This window comes from Oreochromis niloticus, linkage group LG23 (assembly GCF_001858045.2).
Source record: "Oreochromis niloticus isolate F11D_XX linkage group LG23, O_niloticus_UMD_NMBU, whole genome shotgun sequence".
Classification (NCBI taxonomy): Eukaryota; Metazoa; Chordata; class Actinopteri; order Cichliformes; family Cichlidae; genus Oreochromis; species Oreochromis niloticus.
Window position 1 is genome coordinate 34,575,127 of NC_031986.2, and position 17,834 is coordinate 34,592,960.

The 17,834-nt window shown below is 44.0% G+C and overlaps 1 protein-coding gene across 2 annotated transcripts in view; it reads right to left on the reverse strand.

The window, feature by feature from the left end:
- Positions 1-6,772: 6,772 nt before the first annotated feature.
- The window catches only part of ell (elongation factor RNA polymerase II), a 34,528-nt gene continuing 23,466 nt past the window's right edge, over positions 6,773-17,834 (reverse strand). For both annotated transcript variants that reach the window (XM_013275090.3, XM_019351724.2), the window contains 9 exons: positions 17,499-17,662; positions 16,231-16,481; positions 16,018-16,142; positions 13,429-13,504; positions 11,000-11,582; positions 10,605-10,671; positions 9,462-9,633; positions 9,296-9,340; positions 6,773-9,207 (listed from right to left, as the gene is read on the reverse strand). In XM_013275090.3, the coding sequence (XP_013130544.1) occupies positions 9,103-9,207; positions 9,296-9,340; positions 9,462-9,633; positions 10,605-10,671; positions 11,000-11,582; positions 13,429-13,504; positions 16,018-16,142; positions 16,231-16,481; positions 17,499-17,662 (1,588 nt within the window). In that variant the 3' untranslated portion in view covers positions 6,773-9,102. The remainder of the gene's footprint in view (positions 9,208-9,295; positions 9,341-9,461; positions 9,634-10,604; positions 10,672-10,999; positions 11,583-13,428; positions 13,505-16,017; positions 16,143-16,230; positions 16,482-17,498; positions 17,663-17,834) is intronic.

Here is a 17,834-nt window from a genome sequence, read left to right on the forward strand (position 1 = left end):
ACATGACAGGTGTGTGATTCATCTGGAAGTTATGTGCAGATTAGTGTACAATGAGAGCAATTTAGTATGTTTTTAGAGGCCCATGAGCAGTGTTGGTGCCCAGTCTGGATTTGTTACATCCATTTCATATGCTGGTTTGCCTGCAATAATGCTAAATCATAAGCTACTCAGTCGACATGATGACATGACGTGGTTCTGCAGCATCACACATTAGCATGTTTTATCTCATTATCTATGACCTCAGCACATTGAAAATAACACTAAAAGCATTTTAATAGTGATATGAATTAATTTAGAACTCACCGGAAAGAAGATGCGGAGACCAAACCAACAAAAAGCTGGGGATTGCACAGAACTCGATCCGCTCGTCTCACCGCTGCAATGCAAGCCTGACGTCTTTGTTTAGTAATATCGGATACATGGGATCCCTCACATTGCCTCCAGGTTGAAAAACGATGAAAAGAGAGCCCATTATCCAGCTTCTTGCCTTCACGATCGTGTGATCAAACGTTGCAACTGATAACACAACATGTACGAACCATAGCTGAAGCTGTATCCTGTGTCTAGCCTACTGTCATGGCGGAAAGGGGGCGTGGCCCACCTCCAGTGACGTCAACTCCAAAGCCCTATTGTATTTCCAGACTTGCTTTCGGCACAATTTACAGTGCGCGCTACTCTGTTTTTTGTCAGACTTGAAATAGCCGAAATACCTTCACACTACGGAACTTCTGTGGCCCTTCTGTTCGACAAGCTCTCCGACATTGGAACCATCATCTGTTTTTTCTTCGGTAACCTTCGCTCACGCTCTCGGTTGATTTTTCCCTAGTCGGCAAACTCCTTTCCTTCATTACCCGGGCTGCACGGCTGCAAAAACGAATACACATGTGCGCCTTGGCGCTTGTGCTGTACGTAACAAGTCACGTGACGTGACGCTGCGGCTGTGATTGGGTCGGCTCTGCGCTACTTAATTTGGATTGGCTGTTCTTTTTCTTTTTTTTTAATAGGACAAGAGAGATGAGGCCTATCGCAATAGTTTAATTTTTCTATCGAGAAAAAGTTATTTCGCAATACATATCGTTATCGTTTTATCGCCCAGCTCTAATTTAAGTGCATCTACTCTGAAAACTACACTGTTACTCTAGAATTGCACATAAGTGCTTGATGCTGAAAGTGTTCCTCATGAGAGGAGCCGCACCAAGGCTCACTTTCACCCTCATACCCCCAAGCTTAGGGTCACAACAAGGGCATGCTACCACATGTATGTTTACATGCTGTTATTTACAATACTGTGCAAAAGTCTTGAGCCACCCATCATTTCTTTATATTTAGTTTTTTGTAATTTTTTAGAGTGGTCTTGAACAATGACTCATCAAACTTTCTGGGCGTCTTTCAGAGTTTTATTGGCTGGTTTTTCACAGATCATCCTGATCATTTTTAGAGGTTTATTTGGCTTCCCGGACCTCTTGAAGCAGTGAGGGTTCATCCTGACAGAGAACATAAGTAAAGGAAGAAACCTGGAAAACTATTCCTGAAGTCTGCTTTAAGAAATTCCAAGAAGGTTTACCTCAGAGAGTTCAGTCTGTGCTGAGGAATAAAGATGTTCCTACCAAATATTTTTTTTCTTTCAAGCTGAGAACTGTATAAACTCTGATTTTGCCTTATGTACTACGTTTCCATGTATGCTTGCACATTTTTCAAACATTTGCCCTATTTTCTAACAAAAATAGACGAAATGGGGCTCAAGACTTTTGCACAGTACGGTATTGTTGGGGTTACTCACTATTATTAATCATTACATAAGTTATATGTACTACAATAAAGTGGTCATATAAATAACCCTCACTTTGATCTTTGCAGCAACTTGTCAGTGATCACAACATGCAGCACATCATCTTTATTTGTAAAGGACCATATATACAGCGTTAGTGCTAAATGGACCATTGTGTTTTTCTTTCCACAGCAGGTCTCAGTGCAACAGCTGTTAAACATTAGCACACTTGCATGAGTATACCTGTATCATCAGCACACACACTTGCATTTTGAACCAGTGGCAATACCGAAGAAGATCATGAAAATAAGCTGTAGATTAAATAATAGGGGCTCTTACACATATCCCTGAGGTACACCAACTGTAAAATGCAGTTTGCTCATTTCCTAAGAACAGGTAGAAATGTGTAGGGGTTGTATTTTTGAATCTGCATCCAACTCAAAGAGCTTGCCAACTGTTTCTCTGTCTCTACTCTGGGACTGTCTCCCAGTGCTGATGTTTTGGCATTTTAAGTAGGATCTTTAATACTACTACTACTACTAATACTAATGATAATAACAACAACAACTATTTTCTTTTGTTATCATTATCTATTTGAAGACTACCCCTGTTAGTTAATTTTGAGCACAGACCTGTAGCTGACTATAGGCAGGAACAGAGATGTGCAAACACATGCAATATCAGCAGCCCAGAGTCTGGATCAAAGGCCTAAATGAAAAACTCTGTCAGTACAATATTTACCAAAGTGTCTGTGAAGGTTCTCAGTCATCCAGGTCATCGTAGTCAAAGGAGTTTGCAAAGAAAAGCGTCTGGACTTCTTTAAGTTGCTTGAAGACGTTTCACCTCTCATCTGAGAAGCTTCTTCAGTTCTAAGGTCAAATGGCCGAGAGTCCCAGATTTAAACCCAGTGGGAGTATCCCCCCAAGGAGGGACAAAGGACCCCCTGGTGATCCTCTAATCACATGCGCCCAGGTGTGAAAGCGGGTGTGGGACCTAATCAGCCAGGGTTTCGGGTGAGCCCATTGTGAAACCTGGCCCCACCTTGTCATGTGAATTCCTGAGGTCAGATGGCCCAGGATGTGAGTGGGCGTTAAGGCGTCTGGGGAGGGAACTCAAAACTGGATTATAGATGGCAGACAGTTGGTGTCGTAAACCACCGCCTCTGTTCAAAGATGGTCGCTCACAGTGGACATAGATGGCCTCAAAGAGGCCATTTATGGCCCCACTCACATCCTGGGCCATCTGACCTCAGGAATTCACATGACAAGGTGGGGCCAGGTTTCACAATGGGCTCACCCGAAACCCTGGCTGATTAGGTCCCACACCCGCTTTCACACCTGGGCGCATGTGATTAGAGGATCACCAGGGGGTCCTTTGTCCCTCCTTGGGGGGATACTCCCACTGGGTTTAAATCTGGGACCCTCGGCCATTTGACCTTAGAACTGAAGAAGCTTCTCGGATGAGAGGTGAAACGTCTTCAAGCAACTTAAAGAAGTCCAGACGCTTTTCTTTGCAAACTCCTTTGAATATCTACCAAAGATTGCTGTTGTTCACAAGACTTACAGCTTTGCCCAGGAGCCTCAAACGTCTGCATGTAAAGACTTTAAATGGCCCGAGGAATTTCATTTATATTTTAAAACTAGTAGGCCAGTTGGCTGGAAAACTGTTATAGAACAAAACCAGCTGTTTGATATGTATGACAGAAATACAGAAATGTTTTTTAAGGAAGTTCTTCAGTATTTATGCAGGCAAGTATCTACCTATCTATGGCTCTTTATCAAACAGTCGTTTGTAATCTATACACTTCTGTGCACTTGCAAAACAGTTAAACATGGATATGATGTGTAAGAAATTGGGCACATCTCATTCAAAACTGATGGTGTAGTTGGGGAGCTAATTATAGTAAAATTGTTACTTACTTTATTGCATGGCTGTGAAGTGTCCACAGCGAGTGATGATTTATAATGGACTGTGTGGTTGAGGGAAGGGTTGGGTTACTACCCGGTCAAGTCACCATATAATTTTCATAATCTGTTTGCCTGTCTTTTTGTTCCCATGCAGCACAATGTTTGCTGAAAAACAATACAATGCACTGAAGGATGTGCAGAAGGATCTATGCTACTGTAGTCATGTGAACTGAGGGCGGTTATGGGAGAGACATTTATACTTTCATGGGTTATGTTGCTGTACTTTTTTTTGAATGATAAATTACATGTGAGGATAAGTGGATGAGTGAGTACACGGTTTAAACGACAGATGGAGCGAAGAGAGAAATAACCTCAGCTCATTCACAGAAAAGTTGGCTGATTCAGCTCAACAGAGCCAGCATTGTTTACAAGAAGGTTCAGTCATGTGTAGCCTGAATGTGAACCGAGACTGTAGTTCAAATTTCTGACCTTTAGCCACAAAACTGCACCGTACCAGATAGACTGACAGGCTATGGTATCTTGATTTTGAAAGCATTAGATCCAAGCAAAATAGCTATGCCTGGTGAAGTAGGATGTTTCCATTATACTCAAAGAAGTCATATATTATCATATAAATGGGAACATGTCTGCCTGGTGCTAGACGTCTCTTTTGCCAACTGATGATGAGGATGCAGCATCTGGAAGAAGATCAGCAATGAAGGAAGGAAACCTCCTGATATTAGAAATGACCCTGAAGGTCAGGCAGTCGATATGAAGCAGAAACCCATCTATAATAGAGGAGAAGATGCAGCAAGCTGCATGTTTGCCTGGTGCTGCAGAATGAATAAGAGATAATCAAGATGGTAAACTACCAGGTCAAAGAGCACTTAAGAGAGTATTATGGGAAAACTAGCTTTCCCTGGTGGACTCTCTGTGGTTAAGACACAAAAAATAGAAGTTTCTTGCCTTTCAGTGAGGCGAATGCAGCTGGTCAAAGCTTGAAGGCTTAGCAGACGTTTATTGCTGCTTCACGTTTGCTCGTTTTGTCTGAAACTATTTGCAGTAACACTTTCATGTATCTGAGAGATGAGACTTTTCACACCTATGTCAGAGCAGACTTATAGTGCCAACTTCGAGAAACCACTGATGCATTTTAAAAATGCAACTGCCATCACAAAAATCAGCTGCTAAAATCAGCAATGTTTCAGCCGACTTAGGTGTGAAGACACTTTCTTAAACAAACGTTCAGCTAATGGTAAAGCAGCTTGTTTGTTTTTAGGTTCCTCATTAGCATGGGTTTTAGCCATAGCTATTTTAAGTGTCCGTATACTTAAAGGAAACCAATTATGCTCATTTTTAGACCTCATATTTTCATTCCTGGACTCTGTATGCTCCTTATTTATCTTAGCAGCCCCTCAATCCAACCAGAGTAACCAGCGGTTACCATTTGTGGGCTCCGAGTCCACCCACTGTCAGAAATAAACTCTTCTAGCTGCTCTGTTTTTAAGGTCAACCACCCTTCTTCTGCTTGACTGCACTTTTTAAACGAAAGAAATAAACACCGGGTGGGTGGGGCTTCCTCTGCTCACCTGGTTCTATTAAATTCAATACAATTTTATTTATACAGCACCAAATCACAACAACAGTCGCCTCAAGGCGCTTTATATTGTAAGGTAGACCCTACAATAATACAGAGAAAAACCCAACAATCATATGAACCCCTATGAGCAAGCACTTTGGCAACAGTGGGAAGGAAAAACTCCCTTTTAAAGAGGAAGAAATCCCCGACAGAACCAGGCTCAAGGAGGGACGGCCATCTGCTGCGACCGGTTGGGGTGAGAGAAGGAAGACAGGATAAAAGACAACTCAATGACATCACACAGAGCAGAAAAAGATGGTCAGAGCAGTGTGACGGTGGAACTGCTGGCTCAAATGAATTATCTGTCTTTGAAACTCTGGCCCCCTCTAATATTAGCATCCACCACTGCAACAGTAAGGAGAGCATAATAAAGCCTTTAAAATTAATCGATTATGTCATGCCCTCGAGTTCAATGCCAATTACCTTCAATAAATGTCAGCCCTTTATTTCAACTACGGCCTACATTTTCACGTGAAAGCACTAGCTCGCTCTGTTAGCACAGAATCTGAATAGAAGCAGATCCCTCTGCAGTTTTCAGCACAGAGAGAGGAGGGAGGGGAGACCTCTGTGTGTAAACATGTTTGTGTATATGCTGCTGTATGTTGAGGAGAGGGGGAGATGGCAGCTTGCCACAGTGAACTCTCTGACCAGGGCCCCCCCCTCCCCTCCAGCTCCCTCAGCAGCACTGAGGCCAGCTTTGGGATGAGAGCCATGCGCAGCGAGGCTCAGGCACAGCTCAGCCCAGCCAACTGGAACGCAGTCGCTATGTAGATTTCTGGGATCTTTCACAGTGTGTCAGATTACAGCGAGCCTCGTCCTGCGCTGCCTGGCTGGAGCATCCTCTGCTCACGCTGCCATGCCAAGGCCTTTTTGGGATCCACGTTTAAGTGTCAGTAAACACACATTCACAAACTATAAGGGGATGCCAATTAGACACAACACACACGTAGACTACAAAGTGGAAGCTTTTAACTACTGCCCCTTGCAACCAAATGGATCCCAGAGGGTGTCGCCGAGCACACGTAAGGGTTTACAGACGAAGAGAAACAAAGAAATCTGGGACACCGCATGGATCTAAATATTTCTAGTTAATCTGCTGCCTTCATGGACAAAGGCGAGGCATGCCAGGACTGTGTGGAGGCTGTGGAACCCAACAGTGGGAGGCTGCTGCCATCCAAAGGACAGCTGCTGTATTACAAACCAGTCGATTCAGTAATCGTTACAAAAAATAAATAAATAAAAAATTAATGAGGATTTCCTTAATTAGAGAAAGTGTTTCAGTAATTTGAGCTTCCATAAACATGTATGAAAGCTTAAAAAAAAAAAAAAAAAAAAAAAAAAAATATATATGACTTCATCATCTGTATGATTAAATATTCCTGACCCCATGTGGAAACAGCAGGAAATGTAGCACCATTACAATAAAGGGCAACAACAACGGATTCAGAATTTCACAAATAAAGGTTTGAAAGAATTTTATTATTGAAACAAAGATCATCTCAGTCCCAGTCCCTTATGGTTTTCAAAAAGCGTGCTTTGGGTTTTAGCGCCAACATTTCACGACTGTCCTCCAAAGCCCTCTTTGCTTATACAGCAGCATGTATATACTGAAGGAAAAGAAAAAGGGAAAAAAACAAAACAAAAAACACAACCTATACAAACAGATCATTTTGGCACAATCAACTCGTACATGGTACTCATGTGCTGGCATATCATTACCAAACAGTTTGCTCTCCATTGGATCAAAATAACTTTCACTGATAAACTCATTCACAATGGATTTTGACCAGAGAGAGGGAAATACAGTAATCATGTCTGAATCTTTGTAGAAAACAAGATACAGTAAGAGTGACTGAAAGTCTTTGTTAAAAGGTGTAACGCTGGGTGATGCCGAGTGTTGATACCAGTAACAAAACACTCCTCCTCACAGACTTCCGAGTCCCAGATCCAGCCTCAGTCTGAACCTGGCAGCGCGTTTCTAAGCTCTGAACTTCATGTAGTGTTTGCATTAGGAGCGAGATGAAAATCTGAAACCTGACAAGTCCAGTGCGAAGCTCTGACCCCTCTCACAGGGAAACACTGAAAAACCTCCTACTGGATGGTAAATCATAGACAAATAGAATGAGAACTGGAAGCGGGGAATTCTGTGGCAAGTTCCTTTGCCAACATTTGGTAGAGCGTTTTGTGTCATCCCACTCAGTAAGCACTTTGGTATACATGCTGGTCAGAGTCACGTCTACTCGATTACATGATAATACAGTCGGACTAGGCCTCAGCGTGGATTTTAATATCCTTGGGCAGTTTTTTTTTTTTCTTCAAGTAAAGATACAAAGACTGTTCATTGTAACTCATTCATAAAGCATGCACTCGGATGGACAAAGAAGTGTGTCGATTGGACAAAACTCCCAGGTAACAGCAAGATCAGAAGAAAAAGTGCAGATTCTCCATATTCACGTAAAAAGATCGATATAAGAAACGCACTTGCTGACGGCGCTCGGAGTTTCTCGGGCATCTCGACTCGATGCCGACCCGGGAAACTGATTTTTTGGGTCGCTCCCTGTAAATACTTGACATCACATTTGAAAAAGGCAAAAACTGGTCCTCCTCTGAGCAGGAGGTCCACCGGGCTCCACTCGGAAGATGAACAAAAATGGCTTCATCTTAACAGTCGTCTCAGATGGACTAGCATGCGGGAAGATTAGCAGACAAAAACAAAAGTAAATGTGATCTGAACACAACTGAAAGTGATAATGGTGCACGTTAGAGCCGAAACTTCCAAAACATCCCGGAGATGAAAAGAACAAGGCTGTAGGGTCTGCATCCCGTCTGCTTCAGCTTACAATTCAAGGATCTTCCGTAGTGCGAAGAAGAGTAACACTGACACCAAGCTCCTCAGAAAACTCGGACACATTCTGTTGCTACAAAAGCCGTAATAAATGGGAAAGACGATTCATTAATAGCAGAGAATAGTTTCCTCACTGACGCAATAACTGAACCACAACTTAGGACCACCGCAGGAACCGAGCTCGGGAGCCTGTCCCGAAGGACCGCAAACCCGAGCCCCCCTCCTTTAAGACGCGTGCATATGATTTTAGAAACGAAAAGCCGAACGCGCAAACCCGTGTGTGATTGTGCGCGCCGGTTTCAAATCAACAGTAATATCTGCATCTCTTTAAAAGAGATGAATAAAGTTATCCCAAAAGACTGACAGACGGGCAAGGCAGCTTCTGGATAAAATACTGGCAGACATTCAAAATGTGAGAACAGAAGCTTTAAAGTACTGATACAGAGGAGTGTAAAACAAATTCATCCCCCATTTTAATATCCAAAATAAATACAAAGAAATAGGTTCCACATCTCAACCATTCATTTTTCACTAAGTGGGGAAAACTTTTTCATCATTCGTTTAATTTTTTCTCAACTCAAAAACAAATTAATTGCGTTTGGCATTCAATCTGCAGTTTTCATCTCCGTGTCCCTCCTGTTCCCAAAGCAGGAAAAAGAATTTGGAAATCTCCCAAGAACGTGGCAAAGTTTCCATGTTTGACACTTTCACATCTCTGAACTCTTCACATCGCCTCATCTTCACAAAAGAAAAAAACAAAAGAAAAACAGAGCATGTCCCGCTTAGTTCCCACTAGAGCCTTTGGCCCCGATGAGAGGAATACTCCCTTCATGGCAATTTTTTTCTTCTTCTTTTCTTTTTTCCCCACGCAAGCAGAATCTGGAGCTTTCCGCCATCTGCTCGGCTTCCAGAGATAACAGGGAACCGAGTCTAATAACCACTTTTAAAGTTGCTGTTGATCGTACTCCGCAATGAGTTTCTTAATGTGCGCCAGTTTGTTGTGTAGATATTCACAGCGGTTCTTCTCTTGGCTGTAGTTTGGATTAGTCTGCAACGGACACGAAAAAGCACAGCGTCAGAATCTGATAAACCGCTCACACTTCATCATCAGCGTCAGTCACAGAGCCACAACCTACCTTTTTTATTTTACGATACTCTTGAAGTATTTGATTGTGAACCGTCTGTTAAAAGAAGGAAAGTGTTGAAGTCATTCGTTTTCACATTAAAGTTAAAAGCGTCGTGTTTATTATACGGTTACTTGTGGTGCCGTGTAATCTTTCGCGTCTCTCTCGGGGTGTCTACCTTGTACTTGTCTGTGCCGTGTTGGAGCTGTTTCAGCTCATTATCAAGCACCGTGAACTGCCGGGTGATGCCCTCTATTCGAGCATGTAGTCCCCGGTACTCGCTGTACTCGGCGTTGAAATCATTTTTATACCTTTGACGCTGCTCCGGAGAGCTGATCACTGTATATTTCCTAAGGAGAAGAATACAGAAAAAATATTACCGAACAAGAAGAGCCAAACCTCTACCAAGGACACTCCCTGTCTGGGCAGCATTTACTTTGGATTTTCTTTGTTTTTTTAAAATGTACTTTTACTTTGTCTGCAGTAAAAATCAGATGACACACAACACACAGCACAGTTGGAAGAGTCAGTTATAAGGCTTTTGTCAGTTTTCCACAAATAAATCATCGAGTTGACCTCGAAGATCTCAGTTGATGCGAGCCAAATTTGAGTGCATTGTTAACATGACCCCAACGTTTTATAAGAATTCTTTCAAAACTGTGTTTACAGACAGAAGGACACACAAACTTCACCAGAACCCAGAAATATAACCTCGCTGGCCTCGGTAATTAGAGGATTTTTAGAAAAGGTCCCACAGTGCACATACAGGACACCTCAGCTATTGAGTTCAAGTTGTGAGGAGAAGGATCAAGAATCAATATCGATTTTTAAGTCTGATGCTGCGGGCCGAGCGGAGACGACCGAAACAACCGCACCTGCTCAGCACTTCAACTCATCCAGCCCTGCCTGGCTCATGGGCCAAACACTACAACCTGAGCCTTTCTGTCATAATGACCATTATAACGTTTTCAAAAAGTGCAACTTAAACCGTAACCCAAAATATGTGTCATCACGTCTGCGTTCATGTTTGAGTTGTGGCTGTGAGGAGGAGTATAATTTTTGTGTCTCAGCCACAGCTATGGAGCCGGGTGGCAAAAGGACAAAAAAGTAATGAGCGCTTTCTGAACACCAGCACGCACCCGTCTCCTGCACTTCATCCCTCTGGTATTTACGTCACATCTCCTCACCCGAGTGTTGATGGGTCTAAACCACCCGATGGGACAGTGAACTACCTCCTCTCCTCATGTGTGACTCACGGCGGAGGCCGTCTCATTTATTCTGATGAGTTTAACAAGAAGTTAGTCAAAACTTGAATACTCACAATAAATAGTCTGCCACTTCAGGTGAAGATGAAGGAATACTGGTACTGTTGCACATCCCATTAAGATCTGAAACGAGGACACACATTTGAATAATCTCAATGTGTCATCTGTGCAGGTCTCTGATGCAAAAGCAGAGAAACATCAATATGACTGTTATTTGTATTTAACTATCATCTGTTTTCTGCCAGTGAAATTCAAAGGCGTGCTTTGAGGCATAAACTCGAACAGCAGGGGTCTCAGTTTGTTCGATAAGAAATGGACTCGTCACATGATGCATCACCTACTCACAGTGATGACTAACTGGAGAGCATCCAAATATCAAGTAGTACTTTTATTCAGAAATCCACACCTAACGCAGTAAAATACTGTTTGTGCGCGCGTGTGTCGCTCTCACCTGTGCTTCTGTGTGGAATACTGTTGCTTTTGAGGTTTCCTAGGCTCGTCTCACAGGCTCTATTAGGCTCCGGCACACATTCGTCACGACTTTTCCTCTCGTTTTCTTGCTCCTTCTCCCTCACCTTCTCTTTATCTTTGCTCTTCTCTTTGTCTTTATGCTTTTTGGACTTCTTTTTAGACTTGGTGTTTAAGGAGGAAGAGCTCTTGTCCCGCGGGGCCTCCAGGACCGTGTGTCTGGGGGAAGATGTTTGAGGGAGCAAAGGCGGATGACTGAACCTCTCGGGCACCGCCGATTCCTGAGAGTCACAGTCGCGTCCATTGTTGCTGGAGTCATTGCTGACGTCCGACAATGCTTCAAAAGGACGGGGGATGTCGAGCATGGGCAGCTGCTGAGAGCCGGACGGCGTGCCGCCATCTGGCGCTGAACCCGCCACTCCCGACTGCACGCTGCCTGCATCGCCTCTGCCATTGGAAGAGCTGATCTTGCCATTAACCGGGGGTGTTGCAGCCTTGCTAGCGAGGTGCGATATCCTTGGCTTTTTGTTGGCGAGTGGGTCGATGAAGTCGGCAGCAGGCCGTTTCTGGCAAAAACAAAACTGTTTTAGTTTCATACCTTAAAACAGCGTTTGATATGAAATCGTGTTCCAGGTGAAATCAGACAGGGGAGAGACTCAGAGAGCAGAAAGCAACGTAATGAAAACGACATACTCGACAACCGAGTATTAGAGGAAGAGCACTCTTAGCAGCAAAGGCACAATGATGACTGTGCTTCCTTTTCACAACAGCAGAGATTAGATTACAGACAGCCCTGTTTGACCCAGTCCACTCTGAAGACTTTGGGAGTGGCAGACTCGATGACTTTGTTTGCTCTCCTGACTTGGTGGTGTGAAACAAAGGCAAAGAGCCAGTGAGGAGCTCAGCTTGAACCTCCAAAGCTCTTCTAATCTTCACCACACAAAGCACCTTTGACACCTGAGATCAAAAGTCTCCTGAGATGACAGCCGGAATGAAAAGACTTCTTTATGATTAGCCATGATGGAGGAGGCGAGACTTTAAGTTTCATGTTCATCAGTGTGGATATGGCCTTCCATTGTACTGCAGCACTCCCTGATTCAGAGCAGACCAGCTCAGGTTTATGCTGCATTACCTGCTGTGATTCTGTCTTTTTACCAATGCAGCTAAAAATGGAGCCCGGAGGCCTGTGTGTGTGTATTCATATCTTTGTGGGGACCAAAAGTTGTAAGTTTACTATGCTTGTGGGGACTAACAACCCGTTATAGGGACAAAATACTCGTCCCAATGAATCTGAAGGCATTTTTCAGACTCAAAATGTGGCTTTAGTGTCAGGGTTACAATTAGGTTATGGGCAGGGTTAGGGTAAGCGGCGAGTGCGAGGGTACGGCTCTGAAAGATGAATGCCAGTTAATGCGGTGTCCTCTTGAGCGACTGAAACTAGGCTCTGTGTGTGTGTGTGTGTGTGTGTGTGTGTGTGTGTGTGTGTGTGTGTGTGTGTGTGTTTACAGAGGGAGTGAGCGGAAAGGAAGGGGCAAACAGTAGGTGTCTGAGGCAAGAACAGCTGAGTGGAAGGAGCTATTAATAAAGCAGAGCCGCTTCTCCTCCCTCTGCTTAATGGAAGTGTAAATAATGGTAAATTTAGACATCTGTACAGACCAAACAGGACAGGCAGTATGAAAATATCAAAAAATTGTTTAGGCAGTGAGGCGGGAAAACACAATTTCACGCAGATATAGTATACCCAAGAGGATATTTTGTATAATAACAAAAGTTAAGTATTCATGGAAACGTGTATATTTATTTAAAGATTCTAGGGGAGCTTCTAATATCCCTTAATGAGTAATTCTGACCAGCAGCAACCACTTAAGAAAACATTTACTCCAAAAGGCATTTTGGAAATTCACAGAGGAGGATACTGAGAGGAAACATTTATACTTTTGCAGACAGCCAGATGATTTAGAAAAACCCTCCTTGGGAAATACCAGAAACCACCAGACTACTACAACAACAGTCCGGGGGTCAGGCTGCAGTGTTTGGTAAACTGGTGGAAATGGAAAGAAACGCTCCAGTACACACATTAGGTGGAAATAATCTTACCCCTATTCCTCCTGCCTTTCTACAAGGTTGCTGGAAACATGCAAAAGTCTTAAGCATGTTTGGGTTACACATTACGCTTTGTATTTACACTGAATTTTTTTTTCTGCCTGGTCTGTATCTCAAACAGGGGATTTCTATTCTTACATGTAGCTTCCTCTGTCTTAACCAGCCACTTATCGTGGTCTGATCACAGGAAGAGACTCGTTATTAAATGTTCAGTCAGTAACGAGGAGGAGGAGGCAGAAGGAAATGGCAGATGAGGCTTTAGGAAAATGTGTGGAAGTGAGAGACGGGTTAAAGGAAGAGGAGGCTCACTTGAGATGGAGAGCTGCTGGCCAGCTCTTTCGGTGGGCTCTCTGGCGGAGGTGCAGAGCTGTTCTGGGCTTGTTTCCTAAGAGAGTTCATGCACACAGACAGAGATAGAGCCAAGAAAATTTAATACAGTTTATGCATACCTGCAGTGCATTAAAACTCTTATCTGTCCAACTATCATGGTGAGTTAAAGCAACATATGCACTGGCAGCAATGAGGGGCTTAAAGTGCAGGAAAGTGATCTCTTTCAGCTTCAGCGTTTGACGAGACACTTCCACACCACTAACACACTTCTCAGGTCTGAAGCAATCATGCTCAAAGTGTCTTTGAAATGACTTAAACCCTTACAGCTTAAAACCCCCTTTTCTAAGCATACACAGCAAAAAAAAGAAAAAAAAAAAATCTAGCTGCAATTTATTCTGTGACAAGCAAATTGTATGTACGAGGACTTCAAAGAAGAAAGACAGTCACACTGAAGCTCTGAGGGTAGCTATGACAACTGAGTGAAGGAGGAGGTACTTGAGAGCAGCATTTAATTATGTACAGAGAAGGCAAAGTTTCAATAATAAAATCTGTGCACATTTTTAACATTTAATGCTTTTTAATCTCTCAGTCACTGCAGTGTGTTTATTTAACGGCTGAACGGTTTTGGCAGCAGCTCGTGCACGATGAGCGAGAGAGTGCCACGACACTCTGAAGTGACAAAGAAAGTGGTGCTGCTGCTCACTTGGGGATGGACACTTGTTGTGCCGGGTTACATTTATAAAGAGGTTACTTTTGCATGCTCCGACAATAACAGAGTGGTGATTTAAAGGCAAATGAGCAACATTTACACGCCGATCCTAACTGCCTCCATTACCCACGAATCATTGCATGGCCAGGTATAAACAAGGATAAACGGTGTAAGCTACATGCAACGACGTACACTTCCTGAGAAGCGTAACTACACGTTAGCTTGAAGCAGCCCACGGCTACTGCAATTGGCCTGCTGATTCCTCCTGTGCATTTCCAGCTATGTTTAACATTGAGAGGACAACAATCAACGCCTCAGTACAAGGAATAATCATCAGTGTCAATATACGGAGGGGAAAAAAGTCACAGCATGTTATTTGTTCCTATCGAGTGGCATCGCACGTATAACAGCAGGACAGGACAACAATGTTGACCACTTAGGTAGGATACATCACAGGCTCTACAAGGATTCCCCACAGATATATGAATCAGGCCTTAAAGTTTCTTTTTTGAAGCAGAACCTCAGTCCGCTGACCTGAGCAGAGCTCTAACGCTGGCTTAAACACTAGCAGTAAAAACAGAATTCACTGGACAAACACCACATATGGCCATAAAAATAAAGACACATAAAAACGTGCAGAGATGCTTCTGCCACAGCGGAGGACTTTATCAGTAGGGGGCAGTTAGGTACACCAAGTCTCGTCAGTGCCGCGCCCTTGTAAAAATCAAGGCGCGTGTGTGTGAGTGAGTGAGAGAGTGAGTGTGCAGCTGACACTCAAAGGCAGGCAGGAGTGAGTGCAGCGAGACAGCGGGCTGAACCTTGGACAGGTGCCACTTCACACACAGATCAGCATGTGCTGGAACACTGTTGCATCATGTGCGCCTCACTCATGTTGCTGTGCGACTCCTGCGTGACTGACTGCATTAGCTCCAAACTCTGGAGGAGCCACGGAGGGGGAGGTGGTATTTAGGTGGGAGGCTGTTTGCTAGTCAGCTGATAAACTCCCAAAAAAGAGCTCAAAGTACAGTAAAGACACACAAATGGGCAGCAAGCATGTATGGATGTTCAAAAGAAAATACAAGCGCACACACACGAAATACTGACTAGAGTTTCTGACAAAAACCGGAGAACTGCTGCAGTGCACGAGACTGCGTGTTGCACGGTGTTGCATTATGAACACTCAGTGTTAATATCCTGGCTGCCTTCAGGTGTGTGCACAGTTAAGGTTACTGTGGGTAATTGGAGCTATTCTGGAGTCCACTACGTAAACACAAACTGAGGACTGAATGTTGCTGGTCTATATATAGCCGGTTGGGCGCTCGCTCCCTCACTGGCTTGCTTTTCCTCGGCGTCCCAGACCATGAGAAACCAGATTTTTCCACCGGGACGGAGGCCAGCAGCTCACGCTGTTAACAAATACAACACTAAGAGGAAATTCAGTGGAATGCAGAAATCTTCCTGGGGCACAGAGAAAGTCGAGCACATTCATACCTCCAGAAAGAAAATACTTTCAATCCAAAAATATCCTTATACATGCAACGGTCACGTCTCATAAACGACACGAGGAAAATATTAAAGAAAAATAAGCATGCATAGATATCAAACATTACTTCAGTGTGCCGTAAGACTTTAAACTCATAACCGTCACTCTGGTGCTTAACTCTTGCCAGAAATACAAACAAGGTGCTTTTTAAGATTTTTAAGCCACAACACGTGAGATGAAACAAATCTACTGATCTAGCAGAAATGCTGCTGTACAAATGAACACTGCTACAGTATCAGAGCCTTCTAACTGCTGGCATGCTATCTCATTGAACACACATGCACATATTTATTGTAACTGCAGACTGCTGACGTACCTGAACAGAATTCTCTTGAGAAGCTGCTGGTCTCCTTCTGTGTAGCCTGGCCAGTCCTTCTGAATTTCCTTATACAAAAAGTCCTTTAATGTGAAAGTGTTTTCTCTCCCATTCAGGTTTGCAATCTATGAAAGGAGCAGAAGTCTCAGGTGAGCCCAGCTACTATCAAAGTATCAGGAAATCTACATGGATGCCCGAGAGTGTGTGTGCGACCTGTTGCAGGTGGCTATCCAGGGAGTCTTTGTCTAATGGCAAGAGGCCATCCTTCTGCAACCTCAGGATCAGCTCGGGCTTCTTGTAAGGCTTGAGGGCCAGCAGGTGGACGAGGCGCTCTCGGAGCGGCCTGTGCTGAGTTGCGCTCTTCTTCAGCGTGCTGCTCGAGATGATGACGGGTCGAGACGTCCTCCGTGAGGGGGCGACGTCTGAGAGTCCAGGTGCCGGTTTCCGGATCTGAACCTTCTTACCTGAGAAGAGTTAAAACGCACAGACTGATGTTACACATTTTAACGGATCTTTCAAAGAGCCGTCTTAGGAAAACTGTCTGCAGTTTATTTACGAGTTATGACGAGACGCTCGTATTATAATAATTTTAATTATAAGGGGTATTTAGCGAGCTATGCTGTAATTTATCACAAATAAACACGTGTTAGAAAAAATGAGTCATCAGGTTGCTTTTTGGTTGGCAGCCAGTGTATTTTATTTTCTTAAGAACAAAAACTGCAATTTCATCACAGCATCTTTGGACACAGTGGCTGTTAAAGGCTGGGAGAGCTTGCAGATGACTCAGAGGTGACGCATTGTGAAATGATCTTAAGTTCAAGTCTGTGCGGCAACACTAAACTTCCAGCAAACAGCGGTGATCGCCATCTCCCAGTGACACCTTGCTTTCGGATCACCTCGTCAGACCAAAACCCCGTTTGCTTCCTAGCACGCAGGCCGAGCGTGCTTGACTCAGAGCCTCATGCTGAACAGGCTCACACTGGATTTCTTTCTTTGTAGGCAGCGAGGCAGAGCCGCTGCGGCTTTCTGCTTCGACTGACACTCAGGGCACTGCGGTGCGAGTCTGATACCAAAACAGAGATTCAGGAAGTGCATGTGTTGTGCGTGGATGTGCCTGGGGGCATTTCCTCCTCTGTGTGTTTTTAAATTACATTCAAGGAGAAATGGATCGGTGCGTGTGAGCCGCACGCAAGCACGCATGCTGTTACCGTGAAAGTACACTGCCGTTCAGACACAGGTCACTTTCTGTTAACGCTTCATTCAGATAACCACAGTGAGGAAGCTCAAACAAGCCGTCTGGTCCAGTGAGAACCCATTCACCAGCAGAGCACGGGCCAAGTGTGGGTGTTTGCAGGGAAATATCGCTTCACACGAACCAAAAGCTCAACACTGGTAGTCTTACTAGTCTGTGTGAGTAGGAGACTCTGAAAATGACAGACCAACAGTTGGTATTCATGTGTCACAGTATCGCGTTTTCTCACCTACGTATCGTCCCCCAGGCTTGATGACGATGGCGCTCCTGCTGCGAGTCTCCTCCTCAACCTGGGCCATGCTTTCCTTGGCCTTCTGGTAGGAGTCGTCTGTGGCACATACTGTAATCTTGTCCTGGATCCCACCCAAACAATCCAGCTGAATGCTCCCTTCACTGCCAAAACACAGAGGAGGTGGTGAGAGAGGAAGACGGGGAATGAATGGACAGAAGTTTGAACTGGAAAACACTAAATGAGAATCCCTTTTATTGGAGATGGGGAATAAGAGACCTGTGATACATTTTAACAAGTCCTACTTTAAAGTACTGCAACCCTGTATTTATAACA